Below are 22,329 nucleotides of genomic sequence, written 5' to 3' on the forward strand. Positions count from 1 at the left end.
TGTTAATGGAAAATATATTGTGTTACAAATTTTGGAATATGTTGGTATGTATTGAAAATGAGATATGCAAAATGAACCTTGGAGAGTTGTGATGAAAGCATGTGAAATTGGAGTTAGTTTTGTGGTATATGTTGTTGAGAATCAATACGAAGTTGTTTTTATATAATTTGTGATTTAGCTTTAGATTAGGGTATTTTGGATTTGTTTTGCACTACTTAACATCATATGCTCAGTGTGTGCAGATTTTTGATGTTAGAGTTTTCTTAGAATTCAAAAAATATTAAAGGATCCTTGGCTATATTCAACCTTCGTAATGCATGTATTAAGAGTTTCAAATGTCATTTGTATTTTAAATGTTGGTTTAACTTGGATTTTAAATGTCATTTTTGATATATTTGAACATATATAGTATATTGGTAACTTGCTTTGATTGATACATGGATTTTCTATTTAAATTTCATGTTTTATATTTTGTCGTTATTGGTTATATGTTGGTAATGTTTGAGCATGTTTTGGGGTTAGTTTGGAAGGCTTAAACTGTCAATTTTGTAATTTTTCTGGATTTTGAGATGAGGTATCAAAACTTCTTCACAAAGCATTGGTACCTTGTATGAGGTATCGGAATATAGATCAAGGTATCGGTACATTACTCTATGTATTAATAATTTGGCTCTCATGTAGTGGAACATGTACTCATGTAATTGTTTGTTTAAATTTTTGGTATAGGTATTGATACATTGAGACAAGATACCGAGATTTGTCCCTTGTTTTTTGATATTTTGAGTCTTGAATGGTGTCTTTTAGCTCGTTTTATTGTATCTTTGCTTAATTAATATTTAAAACGTATGAATGCAATTGTGATTAATAAAAGTGGATTTGATTGTTTTGGTTTTGTTTGAGGTTACTTCAATAATCAATATGGCATCAATTTTTGGGTTGGGTGTAGATATTTTAACCCTATATTTGAGATGTAATCCTTTGGCCTTATGCATGGTGTGTTTGGTGGGTAATGGTGTCCGTCACCAATCTTGACTCTTATCAACCTAATTATAATAATTAGAAAGTGATGATGTCACATTTAGTATGTATGTTTTCATAAAATTTTAATGTCGTATTTGTATTTTGAAAATGCCCAATGTGGTCCTTGAACTATCAATTTGTATTTTATTATGGTACATGTACTATCATAAAATATCTAATGTGGTACTTGAACTTTGAAAATATCCAATTTGGTGCTTGAACTATCAATATGTGTTTTTATTATGTTACTTGTACTTTCATAAAATGTCTAATGTGGTGCTTGCACCTTGAAAATGTCCAATGTGGTACTTGAACTATCAATACTTTCAAAAAATGTCCAATGTGGTACCTAAGTTATCAATATGTGTTTTGTTATGGTATCGGGTGTTAACACCATTAATGAATTGCTAAAATAACTAATAAAAATTCGACACATAAGTTTTTTTTTCAAATCATCAAATCCACATAGATAATATAAAATTATGTGAAAATTTAAATAAAACAAAAAAAATTAAATTAAATTAAAAAATAGCTAATATGATGAATGAAAAAGAAGTAAATACTAAACTTACATAAATCTATTTATATTTTATCATTTTATTTGGGTTTTTTTAATTTAATTTTGTTTTATTTAGTTTTTCAAATAATATTATATTACGTATCTGAACTCGATGATTTAAAACAAATATATTTTACGTGTTATTCTTTAATTTTTAAATATAAGGCAGTGGTGTATCAAATATTTGCCAATGTGATGAATTCCTCAAATTTTGAGTTTTCAACAAATTTGCTTACTCTGAAAATGTAATGAATTGAAAAAAATAGGCAGCAGTAAACAAATGTATATAAAATAATTCAATAATTTGTCCAACAAACATAAATAAGCCACTTTCAAAACATAAGCAATCATTTAGGAGTTAAATCATAAAACAAAATATAAAGAGGGGTAATTTTATAAATATTTTGGACCGGGTTTACCTTAAACCCAACCCAAACTGAAACTAATTTTTAGAAGAAACTTGTTGATTTCGGGTTTTTCTTGTTCATCCCTAAATAAAACACGTATTGATAATTTAAGTACTATATTAGACTTTTTCAAAGTACAGACACCATATTAAACATTTTATGAAAGTGCATGTATCATAATAAAACACATATTGGTAGTTTAGGTACCATATTGAACATTTTCAAAATACACATGCCGCAATAAACATTTTGTGAAAGTGAAGTTACTAAATTTGACATTATCCCTTAGAAGAGTCGGATTAGAACAGAATACTTTTTTCTTTTCTTTTCTTTTCTTTTTTGCTTTGTTAGAACATAATACATATTATAATTAAATATGATGTTAAACTATTATACTAATGTATATAATACAAAATGTTTAATGCGTCTTTTTATTTTTATTTAAAATTTTGATGTAATATCTATATTTACCTTAAAATCATTCAGTAGGTGGTAATGCTGTTATTGTAACAATAAATAAAATATAAATTCAAAGGTGTTTAATTTTTTTATTTAAAAATTTGGAAATTATATTAAAAGAAAGTATGGTATAAACAAAATCATTTAATTGCTATTTATTTTGTAAGGTTGTGGGATTAAATTTAGGGAGACAATTGATCTAGACATGAAAAATTTTAAAAATAAATTATCAAAATTTAAATTGAATTAATTTGATTGGCTATTGTGCTGGGAAGACTTTGACCTAATTGGAGGATCATTTTTCATTCACAAAAATGGATTACAGAAAAGTCGGTCTTAATTAATTAATGGCTAATGATAAATTTGATCACTAATGTTGGCATATTTTGTCAAAATGACCCTAATTATATTTTTGAGACTTTTTTTGTCATCAACCTTTGATTTTTTTTCAAACTATTTTTTCTAACAGATTTAATGAATAAATTCAATGTTTCAATCTTTCTTTCTTTTTCAAAAGGTTTCAATATTTCATACGTTTGTTTATTGAGAAATTTTTCTATTGAGTTAATTTTTTTTAGATAATTACGTTTATTTTATTTAAATTAAGAGTTTTTTTTTAAAATTTCATGTATTGTTTATTTATTTTATTATTTTCTATATGTAATTATCTTCTATGATTATTTAAGTAATAAATTAGATATTATTAAAAATATTCCACATATGAAATTCCACATCATCCCCTTTTTAACCTTTTTTAATGATACTTTTCATCAAATCTGTTAAAAAAACAACTTGAAAAAAGGAACAAAAATTGATGGCCAAAAAAATTTAAAAAATACATTTAAGATTATTTTGACAAAATATATAAATGTTGGTGGCCAAATTTGTCAGTAAACATTAACCGGAGATTAGATTGTTACAAAAAAAAATTCGCATGTTTTTATTAATTAATTAATACATTAAAATTAAAATAGGAAGTTGAACTTAAAATTTAACCAAACACAGTTAAGTAGTCTTATTCAATTATTTCTCTTTATGACCCAAAAAGGAGCCGTCCTTTATATTAGTTGAAAGTTGAAACCTTGAATAAAGGAAAATTTGTGATATATGATCAGAATGTAGAATGTCTTTCAAAAAATTATTACTTCCTGCCATTCTTAATGAGTTGTAGAGTTGTAATTAGCTGTCTCTTATAGTGCATTCATAAAAACATTAATTATACTTCATTGTCTTTTTACATTCTTCTAAGTAACTTAACATTACAAAACAAAGGGAAAAAGAATTGTGGGCAAAAAAGAAAAACAAAAAAAACCTGCATCTTGCATCCTAAAATTGTGACATTTCCTCACGAGTTCTGATTTCTATAATTTTCAAACACATTGTTCAAAGTTTTGACCCTTTACAATTCAAAATACTAGCATTTCCTCAACTTTTGTTTAGTTGTTTTCTAGAAAGAAAATTCTTAACATTTTCTTCCTTTGAATTCCTCATCTGCCTCCACTATGTACATTTCAGCTCTCTTTTTCTCTGGGGATATCCAACGTTGTTCTGCTTCTAACTCTATTTTTCCCGAGTTAAATGATGTTTGCATGAATTGGGTTGCTTATCCTTTTGTCTATATCATTCCTAGTCTTGACTTTAATGATGTTTGCATGAAATGGGTTGCTTTTCTTCTCTCTATTGCTGTTACGATGATTCGTTTTTTTTTATTGCAACTGAAGTAATGTTTTAAATATAGATTTTATTTTTATTTTTTTAAAAAAAAAGGGGTTTAATCTGTACTTTTCTCACTCTTTCTTTCGTCTGATTATCAAGTGGTAGGTTGTTAACTTGTTTTTTTCCCAAATTTTAAACATATTTCTCCACCGGTTGTTCACTGGTGGAGATTCCCTTCAGGTTCACGCACGCTAATTGTTTTAGTTTGCTGAAGAAACATTTCTAATCTGTTTTTTTTTTCTTCTTCTCTAAATACAGGTCTTATGGTTTTCATCAAACTTTAAGGCCTTTTAGCGGATCATATCAATTCAGATTGAAGCGGGTGTTTCATCCAAGTTCCAACAATGGTTCTTGGCCTAAGAACTAAGAACAGAAAAGGCTGCTTACATCAGCTTGTTTACACCGTAAATGTGAAGGAGATTAATCCTTGGACACCATTGCAATCACTGCGATCGGCTCAATCTGTTTTGCTACAATGGGAAACTGGTGATAAGAGTTCTGGATCCATAGCTTCTACCATTGATAACGGAAAGATTGAGTTCAATGAATCTTTCAAACTTCCATTAACTTTACGTCAAGAAGCATCCCGTAAGAGCACGAATCATTTGAGTTTCCACAAGAACTGTTTAGAGTTTTACTTGTATGACTCTCGGAAAGAAAATGTGTCAAAAGCTCTACTTCTGGGATCTGCTATTGTAAATCTTGCTGATTATGGAATTATCAAGGAAACTATATCCATTAGTGCTCCTTTTAACTTGAAGAAGAGTTCTAGGAACATAGAACATCCTGTTCTTTATCTTAATATCCAACCTTTTGATAAAGATAGCTCGAGCGCTTTGTCGAAAGAAGTGTCATTAGACAAGGATGGCAGTGAATGTGTTTCTGAATTCATAAATGAAGGAAATGATGAGGAAATCGAGATTGCTTCTTTTACTGATGATGATGTTGATGATCTTTCCTCACAGTCATCCCGTATTACTTCTTCTTCTTCTTCTGTTTTCGATCATTCTAGAGAGTCACATATTCAACATGATAAGGTACTTAGGTTCATCATCCTCCTTTTGTTCTTCATTTCCATTTTCATTGAATTGTCTGTTAACTGTTGTCTTTGAATTGGGGTATAAGATTGGATTGGATTTATGAATTTGGCTTGGAGGACTTTGATCCTTGGGCATTACCATAAGTACTGCTTTTTGAGGACTTAACACCGTCCTACTTAGACACTCATGTATGCTACTCTTAGTAGTGTTAATTGAAATTGCATATATTTTGCACATGCAATTTTCTGTATAGTTACAATTTGTTTAGTTAATATGGGGAATGGGTTTTCATCTTGGGACCTTTTCTTAAGTTAAGGGGTAGCTGGTGATTTTAGGCTATGGCTTGACTTGAAAATCACTAGCAGCAATAAGATGAGCCAAAATTAGTTTTGGGAACACATCAGATGGTTGTTTCTTATCATCCGCTACCACCATGATTCTATTCTGGGAGGTCTGTCGTAGTTCTGGTTAATTTGGTGGCTGTCAATGTCATCTTAACAAAGCTAGAATTTCTGAATGTTTAATAGCATGTCACTGTTGATTACAGAATCAATCAGAATCAGCCACTGGTGGGTTTGAAAGGCTTGGGCTCACGCTTCCTTCTGCTGGAACAAATGTAAACTCGGGGGTAAGTCCAATTGTTGAAGCATTCAAACAAGTGAATGGCAATACTTCTCCTTCATCTTCAGTGGACTTGTGCTCCAACTCTATGAATCCTGTAACTAATCCTATGGCTAAAGTTGCATCCCGGGAGCACGGTGGTACTACCATTCCAGTAGAGACCAACTTAGACCATGTAAAGGATGAAGATTTGTCCAACAACCCCAAGAATCTTGTAACTTATCCCAAGGCTGAAGTAGCATCCTCAGAGACAAGTGTTACCATTCCGGTAAATACGAATTTAGAATATGTAAAAGGTAAAGGTTTATCCAACAACCCCAAGAATCCTGTAAGTTATCCCATGGCTAAAGTTGAATCTGCAGAGACGAGTGTTACAATTCCAGTAGATACGAATTTAGACCATGTAACAGATAACGGTTTGCCCAATAGCCCCAAGAATCCTGTAACTTCTCCTATGGCTAAAGTTACATCCTCAGAGAGGAGCATTACCATTCCAGTAGATATGAACTTTGACCATGTAAAAGATTCCCATGCCAAAAGAGAGGGTGATAGGAAAGCATTGAGGCATGACCAAAGTCATGTAGACAGATCTTTAAGTAGCATTTCACATGTTGGTCAGCGGAAGGAAAATGAGGAAAAGACACTGTGGGAAGTTGAGCTGGATGGCCAGATTTTAAATGCCAAGGAATACTCTCCGCAGGACATGTTAGGTTTTATACCGACTCAAGATTCTACAGAAAATAAAATCAGTTGGAGGAGTAACACTTTTGCGTCCAGCTGTGAAACAACTGAAGTCAAAGGTGGCTTCATTGCAAACGATGGACAGAAGCATGCGGCACCTGTTCAATTGCATTTTGACAACAATGGCCTGTCAAAGAAGATCCAGTTTATGGAGAAGGCAAAGGAACATGATATTTCCGAGGAGATTTCTAATGGTAACTCAAGTGATATGCATAGTGAAAGGGAAGAAACAGTGAACAACTTTTCTAACAGTAAATTTAACTCAGGTAACAGTTATGGGCCACTAAAGAATACTAAGTTCATGGAGAAGGCAAAGGAATCTGATATTCCTGAAGAGGTTCATAATGGTTCTACAAAGGATACATGTAATGAAAGCGAAGAAGATGCAAATAGCTTTTCCAACAGCAAAGTTGAACTGGAGTCCAAAATTGAAATGCTTGAACAAGAATTGAGAGAAGCTGCTGTTGTTGAGGCTAGTCTTTATTCTGTTATTGCAGAGCATGGGGGTTCTGTAAACAAGGTTCATGCTCCAGCTAGACGACTTTCTAGATTCTATATCCATGCTTGTAGAACAAGTAACCCAGATAAGAGGGCAAGTGCTGCTAGGGCTGCTGTTTCAGGATTGGTTTTGGTCTCTAAAGCCTGTGGAAATGATGTTCCAAGGTGTGTTCTTACACTTCCTGTAATTTTTTTCCCTTTTAGAAAATGGAACTGGAAGATTTTAGATTCTACCTTCTCTACCACCAAAGATGTTAGTTTGGTTTGCATGTTGATCATTCCTATCCCATTATTCATAGGTTAACCTTCTGGTTGTCAAATTCAATTGTACTGAGAGCAATTGTGAGCAATGCTATTGGGGGAATTCAGCTATATTCTGGACCATGCTTAAATAGTAGTAGCGAGGGAATGGTGTTGGAGGACAACTCCCATCTGCAAGAGGAATGCAATTCAACGGAAAGTTTTGAAGAGTGGGTGGACCCTCAGACGTTTCTACTTGCATTGGAGAAGTTCGAAACTTGGATCTTCTCCAGAATAATTGAGTCAGTCTGGTGGCAGGTCAGTCCTTTCTTTTAAAAGCTTAGTGCATATCGTCTTCTAAGTGCATATCTAATGCTATTTCTTCCTATATACTTGCCAGACTTTGACTCCACATATGCAGTCGGCTGCTGCAAAGAGCTCAAGCTCAAGGAAAACATCAACCAAAAGATATGGATTAGGCGATGAAGAGCAGGGGAATTTTTCAGTCGAGCTTTGGAAGAAGGCTTTTAAAGATGCCTGCGAGAGGCTTTGTCCCATTCGAGCATGTGGACATGAGTGTGGTTGCTTATCCATGCTGGCTAAATTGGTATTATGATACATTTTAAGTTATTTTTATTTTATGCATAAAGAACTTGGCCTTGAAGTCTATCCTTGTTTATGTTCATTATGTCTCTTTGTGATATGATGGGGCCATGTCGTTGTTTCTATCACATTAATTATCAAATTGTTAATGTTGTCGACATGCAAATTCGAGATTAGGTCATGGAGCAATTGGTGGGTAGATTGGATGTTGCAATGTTCAATGCTATTCTTCGTGAATCAGTGGACGAAATGCCAACAGATCCTGTTTCTGATCCTATATGTGATTCAAAGGTTCTTCCCATTCCTGCAGGAAAATCAAGCTTTGGGGCTGGTGTACAATTAAAAAATGCTGTGAGTTTTTGGTTGCTCTTTCTGTTGAGCTACTTTAGTACTTAATTGCCTCTATGATTCGTAAGTTCTGAACCCGTTTCCATATATTTAAAGAGAAATCCACCCAACTTACATTTTACTGATGTTAATATTTTTATATGCACATCAAAAGTACACATTTTCATATATTCGTTTAATAACTCATCTGCTGCTGGAGATAGTTAACTGTATCAATACCTGCAATTCCAGCCTATTAATATGCTTTACCTTCTGCTTTATTTTCTCTCTTTAACTTAACACATGATTTTATCCGACAGTCGGAAATTTCATTCACTTCGAAGAAGTTAAATGCTTGAACCTTGTGATCTCTTGTCCCCCAAATATTTTATTAAGAATTAATTTAAGCATGCAAAAGCTTATTATGTGTTTAACATTTGACTAAGAGGGATCTTTTTTCTATTGACCTTGCCTTAGCAGATTGGAAACTGGTCAAGATGGCTAACTGATCTATTCGGTATTGACGATAATGACGGTCCTGAAGATAGCAACGAAGTTGATGATGACAAAAAAGCAGGATTTGAGGCTTCCTTCAAGGCCTTTGGTCTCCTCAATGCATTGAGTGATCTCATGATGCTTCCATCCGATATGCTTGTCAATCGGTCCCTGAGGAAGGAGGTATAGTTCGGAATCATGTATATATGTATCATCATACATATTTAGTCTTGTATATACCTCATTCTTCTGTTGCATCCTTATTCATGTTGAAGGTATGCCCCAAATTCAGCCCACGATTGATCATCAAGGTTCTTAACAATTCTGTGCCTGATGAATTCAATCCGAACCTAGTTTCAGAGGCAGTTTTTGAATCATTGGACGAGGTTTGTCATGACATAACCCCAAAAAGAAAAAGTTTGCTTAAAATGAACTTTCCACTTCTTTTGTCAACCCGGAATCTTCCAAGTTTATGGTGCTGAATTTTATTTTTCCTGACGGATCCGTGTTCTCGTATTCAGGATAATTCTGAGGTTGGGGACGAGTCTATTGCAAACTTTCCATGTATGGCAGCTCCAACAGTGTATTCACCACCTTCGGCAGCTTCCCTAACAGGCATTGTCGGAGAGGTCGGAAGTCAAGCCTTGCGAAGAAGTAGATCAGTGCTTAGAAAATCATACACTAGTGATGATGAGCTTGAGGAGTTGGATTCACCCATCACCTCGATCATTATCGAGAACCGCAGCGATTCAACCGATTCAAAATCACTGAATTGGATGAGAATAGGAAAGGGAGACCGAAAAGTAATTCGATATCAATTAATCCGAGAAATATGGAAAGAAGGCGAATGGTAAAATTTCTTAAGTTTTAACCCCTTCCACTGTTCTTCACTGAACATGGTTTTGTATATAAGCTCATGACTTATAGGCTGGTGTATTAAGTTGTTGGAGTTTAACAGAAATCGGTATTTTCCATCAGCTATTCTTCTATTTATTAAGAGCTCATATCGTCTATGTTATGTTTTTTTTGCATGCCAACACAATCAAGATACTGCAAGAGCATGTACGGAAAAGCTAAGCTTAGACTTAAATCTATTTGCTCGTTTAATCAATATTTTTCAATTGGATCATTTTAAATTATCTTTTTTATTTTTAAAATTTTAAAATTTTAATCTTAACAATAACAAACTAATATAACATTATGTTGTTTGTTCCAGAACCTTTAAGAGCTTTCTAGAATTGCTTTGAGAAAGGATGACTCATTATTTTTACTGATCTGTAGAATTGGTTACTCCAGCTAACCAACTTTGTCTTCTTTGTTACCAATTTATGTATAAATCTGCTACCTGTTATTGGAAAAGGGGATTGGTTAAATGACATTTCAGTTTGCCCCTCTAGTTTGTTGTTTTTTTCTAATCATGATTTATTTTCTGACTCATTATACATATAATCATATATTTGCCCCTTAAAAAAATGGTTTGCAAATTTTAAAAATAATACCACTTCATAAATTTGATAGTTATTATTAGAAAAAACTCTTTTGGTTGGTGTAAGTGGAGAAAAAACCAATTTCCCTTTGGTTGGTATCATATATGTAAGGTATTTTTAAAGAAGGAAGGTTCAGAAAAATTTGATATAGATTAAAATTTTATTACTATTTTTTATGAAAATATATTTTCAACTATTAAATAAATATTAATATATACAATTTGATTGATATGATACAAATATTGGATTGGTTTGAAAATTTACATTCATTCCAACTGACAAGTACAATTGTATTGATTAAATGCTAAAATTACATAATTTATATAATTAAATTGGTTAATTTATGAGAGTGCACCACTGATTTTTTCATGTTTATATTGAATTTTGTGCAATGATGCAATTTGGGGCTAAATAGAAGAAAAAGGAAACAATTGGACTAGATTGAAGAAAGGAGCAAAGAAGGCGGGACAAAGCAGAATTTTTCTAAGATTTAATTAGCTGAAATTCTATGTTGACTAAGTGGAGATTATGTAGGGATTTTTTATATCATGGAATATTTTATTTCCTTGATTTTCTATGGCTAGTGGCTCTTAATTTAGTAAAGCCACTAGTATAAATAGGGGGCTACTTGTTCATTTAACCATCAAGTCATTAATCAAGTTTTTAATTACCAAGTTTTTTTTATTAAATTTTGCATCGAGTTCTTTTTAAGCTTTTCATCAAGTCTTTCATCAAGTGTTTTTCATCAAGTTTTTAAGCAAAGTTTCCATCAAGTTTTTAATCAAGCCTTTATCTTTTGAATTCAATCTTTTCTTTTCTTTTTGCAAATTTATTTGCTTACATTGACTCCTTATATTTTTCCATTTATTAGTTTCCAGCTTTGGAAATACTGCACCGAAACCTTGCGTCACCCACATCCATCCATTTACATTTTTTTTTATCCAACCCTCTCCAAATATGCCTAACTCCAACATGCCCAAAGCCTTAGTCAACTAAATCCATTTCAGCTTTAGGTCGGTGTTAGCTTCGTCAAGACCCGTGAGTTACAAACCCGAGCAATTTAATTCCTAAATTTCAGTACTTATTATTTCTCCAGATTAAGAGTATGATTTTGTCAACTCACAAAGTCAAATCAACACTAAGTCAAAAAAGACGTCGTTTGAGTTAATGTGGTTAGACGTACAGTTGGAATTCCGAAAGGATAGATTGTCTAATCGATTTTCCGTGAACACATTTCAGGTTCCAGGTTCCATGAACCTAAAACCTATGGAACCTGGAACCTGGAACCTCGAAAAAACCCGTGCCTAAAGCTGAGCTTAGTTTAATTAATTTTTCTTCAGATTTATTTAACTGTTTTTATTATTTTATTTTCAGCTTTTACTTTTCACGCATTTTTTTCCTGTTTATTTCAGGTTTCAGGTTTTCAATTTTATCCTCTCCCCAAATTTTTTGGGCACGACAACTGCCCAAACACAAATCTAGTCGAGAAAGATTGTCTAATCGATTTTCCGTGAACACATTTCAGGTTCCAGGTTCCATGAACCTAAAACCTATGGAACCTGGAACCTGGAACCTCGAAAAAACCCGTGCCTAAAGCTGAGCTTAGTTTAATTAATTTTTCTTCAGATTTATTTAACTGTTTTTATTATTTTATTTTCAGCTTTTACTTTTCACGCATTTTTTTCCTGTTTATTTCAGGTTTCAGGTTTTCAATTTTATCCTCTCCCCAAATTTTTTGGGCACGACAACTGCCCAGACACAAATCTAGTCGAGAAAGAGAAACAATTTTCAATAAACCCAGTCTCTAAGGGATCGACCCTACTCCCTATACTGCTTAAATTACAAATTAGGCGTAGATTTATATTGGTGGACTCGACACCCATCATGTATCCATAAATTCAATGGTTAGATCGTTAAAATATTAGTAGTGCAAAGAAATTTATTCAATTTATTTTTTTCATAAGTTAAATATTAAGTTGGTTTTAAATAAGTTTTTTATTATAAATATTTATGTAATTAATTTTATTTTATTTTTTTGCAATCAATTCAAGTAACTTTTAATGTTTCAATATTAAAATTAGTGAATAGTTAATTGTTAAACTTAAAATATATTTTATATTAAAAAATATTAATAATGTTGATTAAATTAAATTTATAAATAATAAATAACCTATAAAATAGTATAAAAATATTACTTAAATTATAAATATTAATATTAATAAAATATCGATTTTTATTGTTTTAATCTTAAATATTTTCAAGATTATATGCTATTAATATAATACATTCTAAATTATTTAAATATTTTTAAAAATATTGTATAGTTAAATCAATTTTTAAAATCATTAAGAATTAAAAAAACTAAACGATTAAAAAAATTATATAATTACCATACATAATTGTCCAACCGTGCATTGCACAGGATATGACATATCATATGTAAAGTAAGGTAGGGGGCATTTTAAGAAATTTTGAGTTCCAAAGTGTGACAAGTGTCACCACTAAATAACATCTGTTTAATTGGTGAAAGATAATAAACAAATTTGGAAATGATCCCTATAATTTCAATGAGTAATTTCAATTAGTCCTTATTTATGAGCTGTAAATTGTGGAATATGTTAGTTTTTCTTCCCTACATACTAAGATAATCATAATTTTTACAACATTAACTTCCTTTTTCTTATTAAACAAGCTATCCTTTAAAATTATTACATAAAACTATTGAGTATATTTTTTAAATACAATTAATCTGTGTACTTAATTAAAATAAAAATGACTTTTCAATAATCATAACAAGTTAGTATACATTATAATATTGCAATGTTTAAATATTAAAAAATTTTATGACATTCTAATTAAAATAGGAATTATAACAACATTTTGGAACAACTTTTTAAGGCAGAGATTGAAGATATTAAATATTAGAAATCAAGAGTTCTTTTTATAAATTCTAATCTGACTCATTTGTTAATTTGGAAGAATATTAGTAATTAATTCATCTTTATTTTAAACATTACTTTTTAATATAATACAAATTATCATAATTCTACAAATTAAATATTTATATTAATTTATTATTATTTTTCAATATTAATATTATTGAAATGTTACAAAATTTAATTGATACATTCAACCAAATAAAGAATTAATCATTGAAATATGATTGATTGATATTGGTCAATAGACCTATTCATAAATCAAGTTATCCATTCAAATCGAAACATTCGCCCAAATTTTAAGAAGATTTGAAAAATAATATTAAGCCCAAAAAATAAGATCCATTTAAAATATGAAATAAGCTTTAAACATTCAAAACTCAACTCATTTTACAATTTAATGTTTTATATCATGTTATTTTATATATTGAGTAATTTATAACACATAAAAATTAAATCTATAATAAAATATAATACTAAATATTAAATATATATAATTATACAATTATTTATTTTTATAAGTTAAGATATATTTTTAAAAATAACAAAACAAGCTTAAAATAAACTTAAATTACCCATTTACAAATATAAACAAAATTATCAAAATTTTAAACCAATATTTCAAATCCCACCAAATTTGAGTAAATATAAACTAAATTCATATTTTTAGGTCAACTAAAACCTAATTCATTTTATAAGCACCTCTATTGTCTAGATTTAAGAATGAAAAATTCAAAACAAGTTTTGATTGAGAAAAATCATTCTAAAATTTCAACTCAACTAATTAGCATAACATATTATTTTATATATTTAAAATTCAACTTAAAATATTTACAACCTACTTTAATTACATCGGTATTTAAAACAAGTACTTCTGTTTCAAAATTTCAAAAAGGTACAAGCGCTCAAGGATAAACAACCATCCTTCAATACAATCAATGTTAACGATGAAATCAACAAAATCTTATCATTTGTACTTGTATATTGCTATTCTTTAATATTCATCATCTAGAAATATAGCACTGTGTCAAAACATATAAACACAAACACAGTCATTTAACATATTAATTTAAATACCTTGGATTTTGACTTGCAAGTAATATTATGAGGAAAAGATATTTATAGATTTTGATGTAAATTTTGAGATAAAAAGATGTAGCGACTTGTTCGAGGCCACGATCAAAACGAAAATGAAGTTAATGGGCACGGAGAATCGCTCAATGATATTGCCAACCTTCAATGCAAATCACGCCATCAATAATTAATTGACGCCTTTGCTCTGCAAATTGGCTTTCTTTTAATAAGAAGCAAAAGAAAAATAAAAAAATCTTTAGAAGAGGAGCAGCTGTGAGATGGCAGATATAGATTTTTGGAAGAAGGGTCGTTTATATAGAGGGTGGTGAAGAACCAAAACCCTAAGTCGAGATTGAATTATTACTGTAAAATGGCCAAAAATACCCTTCTTTTTATAGCTTTTTGCGCTTTTGTGGGAGCAGGGCCTGGATGAGTTTGTTGTGGGCTCAATTTTCATGCTTATATTAGGCTTAATTCATTGTTCCGCTCTTAAAAGTATATATATTTTCCTGGTGTTTAAATTTTTTATTTTATAACCATGGTTCTAAAATTATGTTAGGCAATTTTGATCAATGAAAAAGTGTCACATGACATGTTTTGGCCAATGAAAAAATGCATCATGTAATTAAGTTTATTTAAAATAAAAATATTAAATTTAAATTTTGGACGACGCAACGTTATTATTAAAATGAGTGACGTCAAGATGAGCTAGGGCTTGTCGCTGCGACGTGACATGTTGTGATGGTTATATCATGACAAAAACTAGATAAAGTCGCAACTTCAATCCATATATTTTAAAAATTTTGCAATGTGATCCTATTTTATACTTGGGTTGATAAAAAAGCTCTTATAAGCTCGATTAAAGCTCTAGACTATTTGTTTAACCTGGAATGAATGGGGTTAACATTGAATAGTATGTGTAAATGTTTGTTTTAATGTGAACTTGACGGTAGTTGCTCCGGCAACGAATGTAACATTCTATAGCTCAAATCCAACAATTAGGCCCAGCGAAAGGCGTTACAATGAGTCTTGATTTTTTATGTCTGGAGATACATTTAGCTTTAGGGTGTTTTTTTTAATTTAACTTATGTATTAAATGATAAAATGAATATCATAAAAAAATTATCATTTCAATTTGGTTTTTAAAATTTAATGGGTATTGGGTTTTAAAGTTTTAATGGGTTTTGACTTTTAAAAGTATTGAGTAATATGTATTTTAATTTAAGGTTTAGGGTTTAGAGTATTTGAGTTTATTATGTATTTGAGTAATTACCATTTACATACTCAACCCCAGAGGCAAGGATCGGTCTGATCTTACGAAGAGAACTCTATAATTCAAAAATGTTCTTAATAGCAAGTAGGTTTCTCGAGTCCTAAAGATATTTAGCTTTAAGAGTTTGAACCCAAAGACTAATATATTCATATATTAATCCCCAACCCAATTTAATTGGGAGGGCTTGATTTTTGTGAGGGGATACCTAATTTAATTTTGGTCTATGTGCTATACTCGAATTTAATATCTAATCTTTATACTACAAATTTTTTTATATAAATTGGTACTTCAATTTTTACAATATCATTTATTAGCGCAAATACTTTATTTGATTAAAATGTTTATATACTTTTAAAAGTTGTAAACAATGTTAAAATCATTTGTTAAAATTAAGTCTATTGTAGTGCTTTTTTCTATTACATTGGTAGCAAATTGATACATGCATGGATGGGGTGAAATTTATTAAATTCCATTCACCGAAGCTACCAATTTTTAAGTTTGGAAAATCAGTAGACTTACGGCGACTTTTTGGATGGGATATTCTAGACATTTCTAGGTTGAGATGTCTTCATGGCGTTTAAAGATCTATCTCTTAGCTTCGAAACACATTTTGAATCACTTGATTTTGAATTCGGGAGCTCAAGTTATGACCGTTTTAGTGAAGACTGTGCAAGTAGAATTTCTAGACAGGATTATGACGGGAATTACGAGTTTCAGGCTTTTAATTTGAGTTTAAATCATATTGGGTCCGAGTTTTAGGCTTAATTTTTATTATATATGAGCCCGATATTGTATTTATCAGCTCTTATTATTTTATTATTTCAAATTTTTAATAACTATTAAGTAGTTTAAGTTATTTAGGAGTTTTATGTCAATAAGAAAGTTTAGTTTAAAACTACTTCTTGTTTAGATTAATTAGAATTCTAGTATACCTAAAAATTTTATTTAGATTTATTTAGCTAGCCTATATATAGGCATTTACATTGTACATAAAAGAGACAAATTTGTTTTCATTAATAAAATTTTGAATTTTGGGAGTTTGTTTCTTGTGCAAGATTTATTTCTTGTGATTTTTAGAAGTAGTTTTATTCTCGATTTTTTTGAAAGAGTCATGAGAATTCATTCTTCACCTTCCAATTTGTCAAGGATTATTTCTTGGAGGATTGATTAAAGTCATTAATTGAGTTTGTTTGGATTTATATCTTAAAGGATTCAATTGGATATTTATCTTTCTATCCATCATAGCTATTGGTTTATTCAATTCATCTTCCACTTTTAAATTTTATCTATTTATTTATATATTATTATTTGTTCTTTGTTCTCAAATTTCTTCTTTTACTGTTTTTGACTTCTTTATTATTAAATTTGTTTATTTCTTTTTTTCAGATCAGATCCAAATCTTTCCTTTTCGAGTTGAACAATTTGAATTCGATTTGCTTCCACCTTTAGACCTATCAAAAATGTGTATTTTTGTTTAAATTTTAAAATGTTACACTAACGAATTTAACAAAAAAAGATAAGGTTAACAATTGAATTTAAATTTTTAAATTTGAAAAATACAGAAATTAAATTCTTAAAAGCGAAAACATAAAAATTAAATTTCAAATGTACCAAGGCTACATAGACATAGAATATATTTTAATCTTCAAAGAAACATTATTTAAAGATTGTGTTTTAGATTAAATTTTAGTGTATATTGTAAATAATGTTTGAATATTAAAATGTACTCAAATTATTCAAATAAAGAAAGGGGCCCACTGGCCCAGTTTGAGCTGATTTTGTCCTTTTTGGACGTTTTCGCTTTTAAAAAACAAACAAACTTAAATTAGAACCAAAACAAAACAAACCCATGTCGAAAATCGAAATGGCAGATTTCGTAAAATTTAACAAAGAAAAAATTGGAAAATGATACGCCCACCGTGGGGCTCGAACCCACGACCACAAGGTTAAGAGCCTTGCGCTCTACCGACTGAGCTAGACGGGCAATTTGAAAGTTCACCAAAATAATTCAAAATACCTTTTACTTTGACTAATTACATTCCCGCAACAATATGTAGGATTCTATAATTGAGATATGAACCCATGTCTACAAACAAACTGTGGAAAGAAAATATCTTGGAAGTCAAAACTTGAAAAGTATTTCATAGCAAACAACTGTTGTAAAAGAAAATGAAAAATATCAAATTTTATATAACATAAATTATTAGCTTATAAAAATTTTTATATAAACATAAAATATATTAAATAAAATTATAATACAAAAAAAGTACACAAATATGAATTGAGTACACGATTTTCTGGATCTACTGTATATTATCGCGTTTGTGCACTAAAGCCCAAGTGAAAGTACATTTTCTAATGCTCGGTTTTGAACATACAGACATTGTGATTGAATGAGTGGCTAAATTTAAAGCAATTGTGTTTCCCAAATTTCCTAGCTATTATGACAAAATAGAATCTAAAGAAAGTGGAGCACTCGGACGATCATGGCCTGTGCTTCTTCATTGTTGATAATATCACAACACAATTCTCTATTTACTTCCATCTGCTCCTTTTGAAAACACTGGATTTCCACAGTTTTGGAAATACGCATGCTTTGGTTCATCATCTAAGCTTTGAATAAATATAATTTGCTTCAATCAAATTTTCTTGTTGGCCTTGTCAATCCTTCTTCGTCATTAATTCTATTACTGTGTTTTGAGCTCAAATTTGCTTGGTTCCTACCAAGCAAATCAAAGATTTTCTCTTATTCCATTATCACATGATCTTTCATGCAACATTAATCTACCATTTTAACTTGGTTTATGAGTATATCGTTGGGTGCAATAGTAAGTCATATTGTACTCTAAAAAAATATAAATTCAAACCTAAAAAATGACATTATTGAAACGGACAATCACTAACCTCAAACGTTCAAGATCAAAAACTTATTTATTCAAAGTCAATTAATACCCACTTAGAACCTTTTTTTGTTGATACTAAATGTTGACACCATTTTTTTGAATGAAAACGGGGTCGACTTGGATTTAAAAAAAAGAATGAAAACGGGAGTCGCCACCAATCCTTTTTTTGACGAGGTGTGATCGGGTCACCACAAAAAAGTGGTTGTTTTTAATAAATGATTTAATTTTATTAAAACAACGATTTTGGTCTACGAAATCCAGAAAAATGAGTTCGGGAGCCGGTTACGCACGAGGAAGGATTAGCACCCTCGATACGCCCAAAATTGGTACCTAGTTGATTAATTAGTGTCTTAGTGTCGAAAATTAAAAATTTGAAGAGTTTTAAAAAAAATACGATTCTTAAAAGAAAATCTGATGTCGTGAATTGAAACATAAGATTCTCTTGTTCCGGAGGAATATCACATCCAGCACGTTAGGACACGATACTCTAAACCATCGAAACCAAGATCACCTTATAGTTTAATGAAACCATACTTTGAAGCTTTAAGAGGATATTTGGCTATTTAGTCAAACGAGAAATCGAAACCCAGCACGTTAGGGCACGTTTTCTCGAGTTTTTCAAAATGCATGACATTGCCTTATTTGGAAAATTTTGCTTTTGAATAGTAGCGAATGCAATATTCAAGCAACATGTGTTATTTATTTAGGTTAAAATAAGGTGATCTATTGGATAAATACATTGAGGTTTAATTCGCGAGGCAAAGATATGAAATAAAATATGGTATGACATAGAACAATGATCCACGCATAAAATATTCCACAAGTGCATGGCAATAATATGAACGTGAGTAAGCAAATTTACATACATGCAATAGCGATAATCATGCAACATTCAAATAATAGCGTCGATAACTAAAAAAGCCAATGGATTAAATGGTAAAAGATATAAGGCAAACTTAAATGCATAAAATGTAAACAAATTTACGAATAATAACAAACGAATTTAAAATGAATAGCGTGAAAAAGAAATTTACTATAAACAATGTACAAAATAAATTAAAAAATAGAGTATGTGTAAAAGAGATTTTTAAAATAGTTAATATACGAGACATCAAAGAAATAACTAGTATGTATATATATATGAAAAATGGATATAATAATTTAAAATTTGATAATATATATTTATATAAATTTTAAAGTAAATAAATAAACAATTTCAAATGAATAATACATAAAGCGAGTTTAAAATAAATAATGTAGAAGAATTTTAAAATCTATATTATACAAAGCAAATAAAAAAATCATATGAAATATTTTAAAATAGATAAATATATACAAATAAAAGTGTAAAATATGGAATAAGTAGAATGGGTCTAAAATAAGGTATATAAAATAATTTTAAAATAAATAATATACAATTTAATTTAAAGGTAATAAATAAGAAGTTTAAAATATATAATACGTAAAAGAATTAAAAATAGACAATATAAATATGTTTTATAATGTTAATAGTTCAAAGGTAATATAAAGAGAGTTATTCGAAATACATAATATACAATAATTTAAAATATAAAATAATTTGAAATAAATATATAACAATTTTTAAAGAATTATAAATATATAAAAAAAAAGCTTGAAATAAACTATATGTATATATATAATAGGTAAGGAATAAAAAAATAAATAATACATATAAAATAGATTAAGGTAACAAATATACATAGAGCAAGTTAAAATAAATAATAAGAATTTGAATAAACAGTACATTAAAATAAGTTAGAATAGGTGTAAATAAATAACATATAAAATATTTGAAATAACATATAAATGAAACATTTAAGAAAGGGTTAATAGATGAATTAAATAGATTTAGGACATGGCTAAAAACGAATTAAAATTCGGGGTTTAAAAGTATAAATATTGGAAAGTTAATTAGGGATCAAAACGAAAACTAAACAGGATCCGAGGGCTAAATTTTAAAAACAAAAGAAGACAAAAAATGGGCTTGATTGAATGGGGGTTGCGAAGGAGAAGGACCAATCGCATAAATATCCCTTTTAGGGAGAATTCACAACCCCCAGTACACCAACGGCACCGTTCCATATGACTTGGATTTAAAAAAAAAGAATGAAAACGGGAGTCGCCACCAATCCTTTTTTTGACGAGGTGTGATCGGGTCACCTTAAAAAAGTGGTTGTTTTTAATAAATGATTTAATTTTATTAAAACAACGATTTTGGTCTACGAAATCCAGAAAAATGAGTTCGGGAGCCGGTTACGCACGAGGAAGGATTAGCACCCTCGATACGCCCAAAATTGGTACCTAGTTGATTAATTAGTGTCTTAGTGTCGAAAATTAAAAATTTGAAGAGTTTTAAAAAAAATACGATTCTTAAAAGAAAATCTGATGTCGTGAATTGAAACATAAGATTCTCTTGTTCCGGAGGAATATCACATCCAGCACGTTAGGACACGATACTCTAAACCATCGAAACCAAGATCACCTTATAGTTTAATGAAACCATACTTTGAAGCTTTAAGAGGATATTTGGCTATTTAGTCAAACGAGAAATCGAAACCCAGCACGTTAGGGCACGTTTTCTCGAGTTTTTCAAAATGCATGACATTGCCTTATTTGGAAAATTTTGCTTTTGAATAGTAGCGAATGCAATATTCAAGCAACATGTGTTATTTATTTAGGTTAAAATAAGGTGATCTATTGGATAAATACATTGAGGTTTAGTTCGCGAGGCAAAGATATGAAATAAAATATGGTATGACATAGAGCAATGATCCACGCATAAAATATTCCACAAGTGCATGGCAATAATATGAACGTGAGTAAGCAAATTTACATACATGCAATAGCGATAATCATGCAACATTCAAATAATAGCGTCGATAACTAAAAAAGCCAATGGATTAAATGGTAAAAGATATAAGGCAAACTTAAATGCATAAAATGTAAACAAATTTACGAATAATAACAAACGAATTTAAAATGAATAGCGTGAAAAAGAAATTTACTATAAACAATGTACAAAATAAATTAAAAAATAGAGTATGTGTAAAAGAGATTTTTAAAATAGTTAATATACGAGACATCAAAGAAATAACTAGTATGTATATATATATGAAAAATGGATATAATAATTTAAAATTTGATAATATATATTTATATAAATTTTAAAGTAAATAAATAAACAATTTCAAATGAATAATACATAAAGCGAGTTTAAAATAAATAATGTAGAAGAATTTTAAAATCTATATTATACAAAGCAAATAAAAAAATCATATGAAATATTTTAAAATAGATAAATATATACAAATAAAAGTGTAAAATATGGAATAAGTAGAATGGGTCTAAAATAAGGTATATAAAATAATTTTAAAATAAATAATATACAATTTAATTTAAAGGTAATAAATAAGAAGTTTAAAATATATAATACGTAAAAGAATTAAAAATAGACAATATAAATATGTTTTATAATGTTAATAGTTCAAAGGTAATATAAAGAGAGTTATTCGAAATACATAATATACAATAATTTAAAATATAAAATAATTTGAAATAAATATATAACAATTTTTAAAGAATTATAAATATATAAAAAAAAAGCTTGAAATAAACTATATGTATATATATAATAGGTAAGGAATAAAAAAATAAATAATACATATAAAATAGATTAAGGTAACAAATATACATAGAGCAAGTTAAAATAAATAATAAGAATTTGAATAAACAGTACATTAAAATAAGTTAGAATAGGTGTAAATAAATAACATATAAAATATTTGAAATAACATATAAATGAAACATTTAAGAAAGGGTTAATAGATGAATTAAATAGATTTAGGACATGGCTAAAAACGAATTAAAATTCGGGGTTTAAAAGTATAAATATTGGAAAGTTAATTAGGG

At 29.5% G+C, this 22,329-nt stretch overlaps 1 protein-coding gene and 2 non-coding genes across 7 annotated transcripts; 1 reads left to right on the forward strand and 2 right to left on the reverse strand.

The window, feature by feature from the left end:
• The first annotated feature begins 3,714 nt into the window (after positions 1–3,714).
• Positions 3,715–9,739, forward strand: LOC107948770 (uncharacterized). Of its 5 annotated transcripts, none has more exons than XM_016883414.2 (9): positions 3,715–5,198; positions 5,749–6,757; positions 6,830–7,226; positions 7,361–7,619; positions 7,702–7,908; positions 8,082–8,255; positions 8,709–8,909; positions 9,002–9,112; positions 9,248–9,739. In XM_016883414.2, exons 1-9 carry the CDS (start codon positions 4,506–4,508, stop codon positions 9,578–9,580), a joined length of 3,384 nt encoding a protein of 1,127 aa, XP_016738903.1. In that variant the 5' UTR covers positions 3,715–4,505; the 3' UTR covers positions 9,581–9,739. The 5 variants fall into 5 exon arrangements, with proteins under 5 accessions (XP_016738903.1, XP_016738900.1, XP_016738901.1 ...); XM_016883411.2 differs by having other exon boundaries at positions 3,716–3,987; positions 4,420–5,198; positions 5,749–7,226; XM_016883412.2 differs by having other exon boundaries at positions 3,716–3,949; positions 4,420–5,198; positions 5,749–7,226.
• A 4,562-nt stretch (positions 9,740–14,301) lies between these two features.
• LOC121224854 (small nucleolar RNA snoR86) lies at positions 14,302–14,429 on the reverse strand. The gene has a single exon (XR_005922597.1). It is a non-coding gene; the product is annotated as a small nucleolar RNA snoR86 (small nucleolar RNA).
• A 2,978-nt stretch (positions 14,430–17,407) lies between these two features.
• TRNAK-CUU (transfer RNA lysine (anticodon CUU)) lies at positions 17,408–17,480 on the reverse strand. The gene has a single exon. It is a non-coding gene; the product is annotated as a tRNA-Lys (tRNA).
• Positions 17,481–22,329: the final 4,849 nt, after the last annotated feature.

This window comes from Gossypium hirsutum, chromosome D12, assembly GCF_007990345.1.
Source record: "Gossypium hirsutum isolate 1008001.06 chromosome D12, Gossypium_hirsutum_v2.1, whole genome shotgun sequence".
Taxonomy (NCBI): Eukaryota; Viridiplantae; Streptophyta; class Magnoliopsida; order Malvales; family Malvaceae; genus Gossypium; species Gossypium hirsutum.

Bases quoted from the DNA above. Each gene is read 5' to 3' on its own strand.
- LOC107948770 (XM_016883411.2), top strand. From the start codon at position 4,506: ATGGTTCTTGGCCTAAGAACTAAGAACAGAAAAGGCTGCTTACATCAG. The intron at 5,199-5,748 runs GTACTTAGGTTC...TGTTGATTACAG, and splicing joins CACATATTCAACATGATAAG to AATCAATCAGAATCAGCCAC. The intron at 8,910-9,001 runs GTATAGTTCGGA...TTCATGTTGAAG, and splicing joins ATCGGTCCCTGAGGAAGGAG to GTATGCCCCAAATTCAGCCC.